At 39.7% G+C, this 10,761-nt stretch overlaps 1 protein-coding gene across 1 annotated transcript in view; it reads left to right on the top strand.

The window, feature by feature from the left end:
- Positions 1 to 786: 786 nt before the first annotated feature.
- The window catches only part of TMEM255B (transmembrane protein 255B), a 73,261-nt gene continuing 63,286 nt past the window's right edge, over positions 787 to 10,761 (top strand). Inside the window, exon 1 of the mRNA XM_044428547.1 lies at positions 787 to 901. Within this exon, the coding sequence (XP_044284482.1) occupies positions 787 to 901 (115 nt within the window). The remainder of the gene's footprint in view (positions 902 to 10,761) is intronic.

Here is a 10,761-nt window from a genome sequence, read left to right as displayed (position 1 = left end):
TTTTTCTCCCTTTCCCATAATACTAAGGACGTCAGAGTCATCCAAGGAACCTGAATGGGAGGAAATTCAGAACAGGTAAAATGAAACATTTCTTCACACAGTATGTAGTCGCTGTGGAATTCATTCTTCAGGATGCAGAGATGACTTATTTTAGACTGCTTTAGAAGTGGATTTCAAAAATTCTTGGAGAATGAAGTGATCAATGGCTATTTGTTGTAATGTCTCTGCTACCTCCTAGATCTAGTTGGTGGGGAGCAATGGGAAGAATGGGAGCTATTGCATCCAGGCCTTGCTTTTGAGCTTCTGCAGGTGTCTGGTGGATGGCTGTGGAGAACAGAATGCCAGACAAGATAAGCCTTTGGTCTGAAGGCTGAGTGTGGATTGAAACCTGAATCTTACCTGTCCTATTCTGACAACCTGCCCAGTACACCCAACTCTTAGGTTAGACTGAAAAGCAGTGGTTGGCTTCAGACAACATAACAAGCTATGGTGGCTTTTCAAACCATGATTTAAACCATTTAAACCACCATCATGTTGTTTGAACCCAGTTGTGGTATTTCTCCATACTAAGTTTGGTCTTTAGAAGCCATGGTAAGAAACAAAGTTTTGTTCTATGGTTTCACTGTACCGCCATGGCTTGTTATGTTGTCTGATCATAGTTATGTAGGCCTTGTATACAACTGCTGCAGAATCCTCTGGAGAGTGACAACTGCAGGAGCCACTCCAGTCACCCAGCTTCTGTGTGTAGACCAATGAGGAAGAGGCAGGGAACACATACAGGGAGAGATGCAGCTTGAGATGGAATTTCAGGTGCAGAGGATGATGGGATACATGCCAACAGTGAAAGAACTTAGCAGAGAAGATGGAAATCACAATAAAGTAGAAACCACTTGTCTGTCAGGTAGGTCATGATTCTAAAAACCCCGTGAAACATGGTAACTTAAACTTACAGAAACTGGGCAGGGATGGATGTGTAGGGATATGCTCAGAAAATGAGGTAAGGAAAAAGGTTTAGTTACCATTTATTTGTCCTGTGCTCTGGTCTCAATCTGATTCCCCCCTCCATTTCTTTTAATGTAGCAAGATGAGAGATCTATTCAAGAGTGTCTAGTTTGGCCTCAACTCGTCTTTTTAAAATGTTCATCAAAGACAGCTGTTGTTCTTGAAGTTGTCCTTAATGAAGCTACTTTTACCTCATGTTCTGTAAAGATAAAACACTCTTGCTCTTGCTAGTATCAGATTATACACTGCCATCTTGTGGTGACAGCAGTAAACGATGAATGTTTGGGTCTCAAACTGTCCTTGAATGTGAATTAACATAGCACACAATGTAGTGGTTTTCTAAGGATGACTTGGTTCTGATGACACAACAGACAGATCACCAGCTGTTAATTAACCCTTGCAACCCTACCTGCCATCCATCATTATGAATATTCAAGTCCTGGCAGGGAGTTGCTAAAGCTTGCGTCATTTGAACCCAGGTGGCAGGGTTTATTTGAGACAAACAACCCTCACATAACCCACAATTTTAAGGTTGTTCAGTTCCTTACAGGTAAATTAACCCATCCTGCTCTGTGTTGTGCAAAATGGTCCAGTGGCTTCCTTGTACCATCTGATTTCAAATACAGATGAATTACCTTGCTTACTTGTGTGACGTATTACTTATAGAAATACATTTTTTAAAAATCAGCTGTGTCAGGTTGAAATTTTTGCTCAAGGATATTCATCATACACGTGTTTGGATGTTTTTTATCCCCCTGAGAAGACAGTGCATGCCACAATAGTAACAGCCTTCCCCATAAAGTTTTGCTTTTATTAAAGGCATCTGTCTGCCCTATTAGACTATCAGAGAAGGCCTTTACCTCTTCTCTGTGAAGAAGGACAGTGAAATACGTAAATACATAAATAACTAAATAAGGCTAAGTCATTGGATTGTAGTTTTCTAGAGAGATTTTGACCATCATGGCCTTGATTAGCACTGACTTTTGATTTATAAATGTAGTTATGTGGCCAAGTTCAGACATCCAGACCCATGGGAGCTGTTTCTGTTGCTGCTCCACTGGAGGGACTAGGTGTGATCTTTAGGCACATGAGTCTCCGGCACCATGCAAGTCTCCAGCACCATGATACTCCAGTATCATGTTTGTTAAGTGTGCTTATAGATGGGAAGATTAGACAGATTGCCATGAAAAGTCATGTGTATACAATATATGTGCAATTTGCTAAGCTCACACAAAGCATCACGTGGTGTCAAATCATGAGACTTCTCCTGTAGTGCAAAATATGTTACCCACAGCCTGAAATATCTGAACTGGTCAACCTAAAGGTGTGTTACAATTAGATAACATAGTTCTCTCTCTTCACTAAAGTGAAATAAGCATATCCAGAACCAATTCTTTTTTTCTTCCTTTTTATAAGAATAATTATTTTTTAATTTCATTTGCAATTTCACTATTTTATTACTAAGTGATTGCAGAGTGTTAAAAATGTTCAGGCTGTAACTTAGCCATAAAATGACACAAAAGCAGAATGTATCCTTAGATTTTACATCTAAGCTTGTCATTGTTCTTTGTAGAAATGAAATCAACAATCCTATATATATATATATGCCTACTGATTTCAACAGGATCTAATCTCAAGTACATGAGCATAAGGTATTTTTATTTTCTTTTAAAGAGAATATTGCATCTCATCCTTGGTAGTCATTAGAGGGCACCAAAAATTTTTCTGTACTTCTTTTATTTCCTTTCCCCCTAATCTTCATGATACTGACATGAATAGGAAAAGGTTATTTTACTGTGACTGCAAATCTTCATTTATTGTAAACATTTGCAGAAAATGGGATTAAGAGTTAAGAGTTGTTCAGACCATCGCCTTTAGTAAGATTAATTAGCTTCAGATGGCTGCTGCTAGGATGGTCTAGTTTTTAAGGCAGCCCAGAGAAGCCAAATCCTTTATCTGATTTACAACTCATAAAAGGGAAGGTTGATCTTCTAACTGCAGTAATGATTGTCTGACCCATCCAGCAAAGGATATTGGCTTCCCAGTGAATTGTGGCTTGATTATCTATAGCTACCAAAGGAGAAGGAGAAGAACAGTCAATAGGTAACATATCACATCAGTAAGACATAGTTTATTGGCATTCCTGTAGGTGGCAATATCAATACTAAGTAACTGATAACCTTTTCAGTGTTTCATTTAGTTTAACTAATTCTCACCTTTCAGCACAATTCTGCTTATTTTCCTTAGAAAATAGAAACAGTACTTTTTCAAAAAGTACAGTTGGGGTAATCAGTTCATTGATACTCCGTATTAGGCAAGACTCTCTTGTCCTGGGCAAGCTGCTTTGGCCAGACATATTTAGACACAGTCTTGTGAGGTAGGTTGGGCTGAGAGGCTGTGACTGGCCCAAAGTCACCCAGGTGGCTCCATGGCCATGACATCCTGAACACATTATTCAAATGAAATAGATCTGCAAGTTTTATTTTACATATTTTTATGCCATGACTACCAGTCAGTGTCTATATAGGCCACTGATGTTCCTCCCCTCAGGCGGGTAATCTGAGACATCTGGTGAAAGGTTGGAACTGGTGCCTTATTGAGTAGGAAGCTTTGTGAGAGAGCTGCATCAATCAATACAGCCTCAATAAATTACACCTCTTGATTTGGGGGCATCACTTACTGAAAAGCCAGTGGGTAATTATTTAAATTATTTTACTTTTGGCTGCCAAGGAGGAGGAGAGATGCTTAGGGTCACTCTGTAAGAGATGAAGCTAATTATTTAATAGAAAGAATTTTGAGGATTATCTAAAGGACTGTTTTCCTTGCTTCTCCTCCTTCAACTGTCTATGCCTCTTTATGGTTTCAGAATCACCACAACAGACAAGGGACCAAAGGATCAATGTAATATTGAGCAGTGTATGTCAAACACTGTCTAAATATGATGAAGACGTAGTTACATGACAAAGTATCCTGTTAATTATTTGGCCGAAACCTAGTCCTGACAGAATTTTGGCCATCAAATAAATGGATCTTGGCATTAAGACCAATGATTCAGGATGCCTGATGAAATTTAGCATATGCCTAAATGCTCCCTCAGGTTTATATATAACTAAGAGAGCCAGTGTGGTGTAGTGATTAAGAATGTGGGTCTGGGACTCAGGTGGTCTGGGTTCTAGTCCCCACATAGCCATAGAGCCATCTGGGTGACTTTGGGCTAGTCACAGACTCTCAACCCAATGTATCTCAGGATTGTTGTTGTGGAGGTAAGACTGAGAGCAGGAAGAAGAGAATGTTGTAAGCTACTTTGAGTTCTTTAAAAAAAGTGGAATATAAATCTAATAAATATACAGAGAAATAAAGCATCAATCCCCCTAATACCTGTAGCTGTTTATTTTACAGTATTTAGCAGGACTGGCAACCCTTTTGGCCAGGGGTATATTTAGTGATTTGAGAAACAGTCTCAATCACAAAATGGCTGTCATGAGATACATACAAAGGAAATGAGAAGTAATCTGCCCAACAGGTCTAAACCACAACATACTTAACAACTCCTTTGAACTTACAGTTTTCAGCACCAATCGAAAGCTTTTTCACAGCAAAATGCAAGAATTAAAGTGGGTGGGGATAGGACCCTTGGTGGGTGTTAAGAAAGGTGTCTGAGGGCACACCAATGTCAGCCTCTGGCTATATGGATGAGACTAAGGTTCAGCTTGGTTCACAGTATAATATGTAGCTGTTTTCTGGCTTTTAAAAAGTCCCATCACTCCTCTCTCAGAGCCAAAGTACTGCCACACCACTTGTGAAAGTAACCATAAACATACCAGTGGAGTCTCACTTTCCTGATTTGAGAGGAGTAATTGGATAAATAATTAAAACAGACTTGATCTGCTCATGGGAGTTTTGAAAGTGTGCTGCCAAAAAAAAAAAAAACCAAATTGAGTGGCATCTGTTGTTCACAGCAGCTCATCCTAAATTAAAACTGATGACTCATTGCTAATCATAATTTTCCACAGTGTCGTGACTTCAGAATTTTAATTCTGAGTTTTTGAAAATGGCCTATGCCTATTAATCTTAACATTAAATAAGAATAGGTGTTGCCCTTCGGCACCCACATCTTTTCTTGTATTATCAGCTAAAATGGAAGTCAGTCTGTATCTATATCACATTCCTCCTTTCTCTAGACCCCCGTCCCTGCAGAGCAGGCAAGTAGTGGTGGAAAATTACCACCAGAGTACAAGGCAGAGCCCCCTAGGGCAGGTAATCTAGACATTCATTTCTTGTTCAGTTTTCCCTGAGAGAAGACTTTGGGATTCGGGTATTGCTCCTGGCTATGTGGAAATTTGCATGGATATCTTGGGTATCTTGCATTTGTTTCTGAAATGTGGACAGAGAAGCAGAACTCACCTCTGCCACTGCTCCTATGCTCCTACCTGCCTGCAACAGTTTGATGGGGCACTGAATATTCAGATCTTGGAGGACAGAACACATTGGATTGCATCCTTAGATGCTGCAGGGAAACATGCAGGTGGCACATCTGCCAGCATGAGCATGCATTTATTGATTGATTGCATTTGTATGTCGCCCCATAGTCAGAAGGCTCTCTGGGTGGCTCGCAGCGCAATCATAAACAGTGATACAGAATAAAAATAGAAAATATGGTGCCAACTCCAGATGTTTGAGGGCCATTGGCAAATCACCCTCCGTGAGTCTTTCTCATCACCACTGTTGCAGCTGTTCTTACTCATCCTTTTTCTTATCATTGACAAGAAACACTGCGCAAGCAGACAGTTTTGTTTGCTGCTCTTCTTCCCCAAGCAGAACGAGCACGCTGCAGTGGTGAAGAGAAGGAGCAAGACCAGGGAGTTCTTGTTAATGGGCCCCTGCATAGATATGGGCCCCAGCAGGTATCTGACTAGACCTGACTTTGACACCATGCCTCTGTGCGTTCCAGGCTAGTGGGAGGGAATGCACTGCAGCACTGCGTTCCAGGCTCCTTTGGAGAACAATTATTTTGAAAGCGATCTTGAAAAATAGCTTGGAGTGAAATGTTGGCTGGACAATCTGTACTAATAATGAAAAAATGGAGAAGGCAAGATTGTGAAGAAAAGAGGGGCAAAAATTAAGACACATGATACTGTGCTATCAAGGAGAAGTGAAGGGGGAGGAGTGACTCAATTTAAAAACTATCATCGGACAACCCTAGCAGAATCTCTTTATGTAACCTACAACAAAGTTAGAAAAAAGCTTATAAATCACCATTAAAAGAGTGATAACTGTAATCTCTCTCTCTCTCATTGACTACCAGCTCAGTTAAAATGGGAAATGCTGTGAAAAATCACAAGGGTCACCTTTCTTGCAGTGTTCATGGTATTAAAAAAAAAAATCTCCCTTTTCTCTTACATGCTCATGTGAGGTCTACATCCCAAAAGCTTGTTCGCTACCCTCTGAGATATTTTCACCCCACCCCAATCTCCAATTTTTGTGAGACCAAAAAGTTATTTCTGCAGCCTGAAATAAGACAGCCTGCATGTTGGTTTAATATATATGTTTGGTTCATACTCACCTGTTAGCACTTTCTAGAGATGAAGGGGGGTTTTGACCCTCTTCAGAGTGATGCACTTTGAACACTGCTCTGGCTTATCTGGATCCTGACTGGCTGTCTATCTAAACCACTGATGATTCCTCAACATTTCTTGATGATTTCAGGAAAGAAAATTTCCTTGGCTTTCTGTGTTTGTTTGTTTGTTTTTTTGTCTGGAGAAGCCAGGGACTGAACCTGGGCCTCTCCACATGCAAGGTATGTACTCCACCTCTGAATGGTGCTTTCTGCCCATGGAGCCTCCTGTTCTTCAGCGCAGATACTGAAAATTAGACCAGCTCTGCAGGAATATGCAACAATGCAACTGTCCTCCAGATGCGTTGGACTACATTTTTTTAGCTGGCACAGACTGACGGGGGTTCAAATCCAAAACATCTGAAGGTGACCAGACTGGGGAAGGCAGAAAGAAAGCCTTTGCAGAAGGCACTCTTCTGCTTGAAGGACTCCTCAAGTTCAGTTTAAAGTCAAATTGCCACACAGAAGAAGGACAAAAGGAGCCTTACGCTAGTCCATCAGCAGTTAATAGCTGCACACCTGCTTGAGCAAGCATACAGAACAGCTGGCCATAGTCTTCCTCACTCTGTTTCTGTTTCAGTTGTAGTAGTTACTTCTAACTTTACAGGCACAGCTTTGGCAAATCTGTGACCAATTGTGTCCTTTTTTGTTTTGTTTTTTGATTGGGCATTAATTGGCCACCACATACATGGTGCTGAAAGAACAAGCTATACCTCACAGGATTTGAATCTTCCTTGCACTTGTTTCTGCATGGCAACAGACTGCTACTTTGCCATCACTGATGCTAGTTCAAGAACAGTATACCATACATTCATCATGCTGCAGATAAAGCAGCATCTAGGAACTCTTTAAAGATTTAAATTTAAATATTTAAATTAAAATGGGAGACAGTAAGAGGAGGATGAAGTATTTTTTAATCAAAATACTATAATTTCAAAAGTTCAGCAGCATGTTGCCAGCACCACCATCAGTTTTATTTATAAACATGAATTGTATGGCATCATTAAAAAAAAGTAAACTAAAATAAGTTTCTTTTCCCGTAACCTACATAATACAAAAGTCAGGAAAAGAAATGTAATAGCGACAACATTGCATTTATATCATGCCTTTCTTCTTGTAATGAACCCAAGGCAGCGTACAAGGTTCTCATCAACCACAACAAATTTGTGAAGTAGGTTAGACTAAGAGTCCATGACTGGCCCAAAGTCAGTGAGCTCCTTGGCTGAATGGGAGCTAGAACCCAGATCTCCTGAGTTCCAGTCCAGAATTCTTGATACTCCATCACACTGGCTCTCAGTTAAAAGGGGCTTACATCCTTCACAATGAAGTTCACAAAAGAAAACTTCCCTCTACTCTCAGGAGCCACCTGCAACCCCTGCAAATCTTCAATCACTTTCTCTAATGTCCTTCTCTGTAGGAGTACCACACATAGTACTTCATTTCCAAAAGAAATTCACCAGGTGTCTTCACTTTTTTCTTTTCCACACTAACTGATAACACTTATTTCACAATTAAATTTTTTGAATAAGCTGGTTTTATTATGGTTTATTGATTTGATGTTGCCACTTTGAGTGTTTTTAGCTGCCAGATGATAATTATAAGATTGATTGTCTTTTAAATGGTTTTATTATTATTTGATTGTTATAAATTTATTTTATTCTTACTGTTTTAATGTTTATTGTCTGACTGTTCAACTGAATTGTTTTAATCTAATGTTTTAGTGTGGTGCTATTGTAAGCTGCCCAGAGAGCCTATTGGCTAAGGGTATGGCATGTACGTATAAGAAAGAAGAAAGCATGCAATTAATTAATTAATCCTTTGCATGTATAGACAGAAAAAAGCATGACTGGCTGAAGGCTGCAGATAGCTGTAGGACATCCCTGCCCCCAGGACACAATCCTATGCCTATCCTAGGCAGAAAAAGTTTCTCTAAATCCAACAGTCCCCAGAAAGCCTGGAGAATGCTGGGCTGTTTTATTTCCTATTAAACATGCATAGGATTGTCAATATGTTGATTTATCCAGGCCAAACATGTGAAAGCTTGCAAACAGAGAGCCAGTGTGGTGTAGTGGTTAAGAGCATGGGACTGGGAGTCAGACGATCTGGGTTCTAGTCCCCGCTCAGCCATGGAGCCAACGGGGTGACCTTGGGCCAGTCACAGACTCTCAGCCCAACCTACCTCACAGGGTTGTTGTTGTTGTGGGGATAAGATGGAGGGGGAGAGATGATGTAAGCTGCCTTGAGCCCTTTGCAGGAAAAAGGCAGGATATAAATCGCAATATAAACATAAATAAATAAATAAATGTTGTGCCTATAATACTAACAGTGCAATCCTAAGCCTGCCTATTCACAAGTTACTCCTGCTACATTTAACTGGACTAATAAAGGTACATAGGCTTATAAGTGCAATGAAAGCCAGTGTGCTGTAATGGTTGGGATGCTGGCCTGGGACTCAGTTCTAGTCACCACTCAGCCATGAAGCTCACTGGGTGACTTTGGGTCAGCCACGAACTCTCATGGGGCTGTTGTAGGAAAAGAATGAAAAGGAGGTGGAGGACTAGGTGAGTTGCCCTTGGTCCTTTGCATGGAAAAAGATGTGATGCATAAATATGTAATACAGAAATAAATCAAGCCAATGGGAGAGAGGTTGCAAACTGGAGAAAACAATGGCAGAATATTATGTACAGATAGAGAACGATGGGAAGCAATTTTTGAGCTACAGTTCCAAAGGTAATGGGTCTTTTGTATTCTTTGCTTTTGGAAGCAAAATCTAAAGAAATGTGTCCTGGATTACTTACAAATCTGAACAGGGTTTCTGGTCTTTCAGGTTTAAGTAGAGTTTATCTAAATTGTGTCATATCTGTGTTGGTCACATCTAAATAATTATAGCTGCAGACAGTGCCATCTGTGCATAAAATAATTTTCTGTAATGGAAAAACATGCTGTTAGACCATGAAAAAATAAGTGGAGGATTTGATTAGGCACAGAACACTTCACTGGAGCACTAATGTACAAGAGAAAATTCTAGTGGATGAATAACATTTCCTCTTATGTATACCAGTAACTCTAATATCTTCATATGGTATATTGTTTCAGATGCATTGTTTAATAAGCCTATATCATTAATTGCATATTTCAGGCAAGGGCTGATGCAATCCAGTTTCTTTAGCGCTCAAATGGGGTTTTTGCTGGATTATTGCTCCTTATAAGCTACTAAGTAACATCTCTTTTGGTCAATATTATTCTTTTGAATACCTAGTTGTATTATAGACTGATTCTTGCCTATTCTGGCAGGTAGAAAAAAGCGTAAGGGTCTTTGATGAATGTCATTCTTATTGCTTGCTTTTAATTGGATCTACAAGTAAATGGCAAGGCATCAGGTGAAACTCTTGTCTGGAGACTTAAAACAAGTAGTGTGTTTCTGTCATAAAAAGGCATTACGTTTTAACATAAAGAGTAACTGCAAGATCATTGGATTATGGCAACTTTAACAGTTTTATCCAACATCAGTCTAAATTGATTAATTTTCATGGTCTTCTTTAAGTAGGCCAAATCACTGGATACAACCATATATGTTTAGGGTAAATGTGGAGAAGGAACTAGTTCTTCTATGCAATCCATAAAAGACCTTTTTTCAGAATATACAAGACTATGCTTAAGTGGATGAAACCTGTTTTACCAGACTAGAGAACATCTGACATACTTAAACTCCTTAAGCACTTAAGTAATTTGACAGAAGTCATAACATAACAAGTCATGGTGGTTTCTTCTGCAGGAAGAAGTGCAGTACCTTTGACATTGCTTGCCTCTCCTGTGTTCCTTCTGTGATGTAAAATTTATTAGTGGTGATGCTAGACAAAATCTGCTTACATTTGCAGCAGGATAAGCTGGGCAAAGCAATAATTTATATTCAGGACCTTTCCAGGTTTTACCAATAAGTTCACAGTTATCCAGTTGTTGCACACAGTCCAGACCACTCCTTCAAAATTGCACAGGGTGGGAACATCTCTCCAGCTGTGGCCGTGCTATTTTTTCCCCGGGAAAATAGTGTTCTTCCCATACAGAGCATCTCTAATTTCATTTGGTTGCATGGCCCTTCTACGAATTGTAAGTGGACTGTTTCATCTTAGTGTATACTAAATATT

This window comes from Varanus komodoensis, unplaced genomic scaffold (assembly GCF_004798865.1).
Source record: "Varanus komodoensis strain SLA01 unplaced genomic scaffold, ASM479886v1 scaffold2, whole genome shotgun sequence".
NCBI lineage: Eukaryota > Metazoa > Chordata > Lepidosauria > Squamata > Varanidae > Varanus > Varanus komodoensis.
Note: the sequence above shows the minus strand (reverse complement) of the source record. Positions and strands in the feature narration are given on the sequence as shown.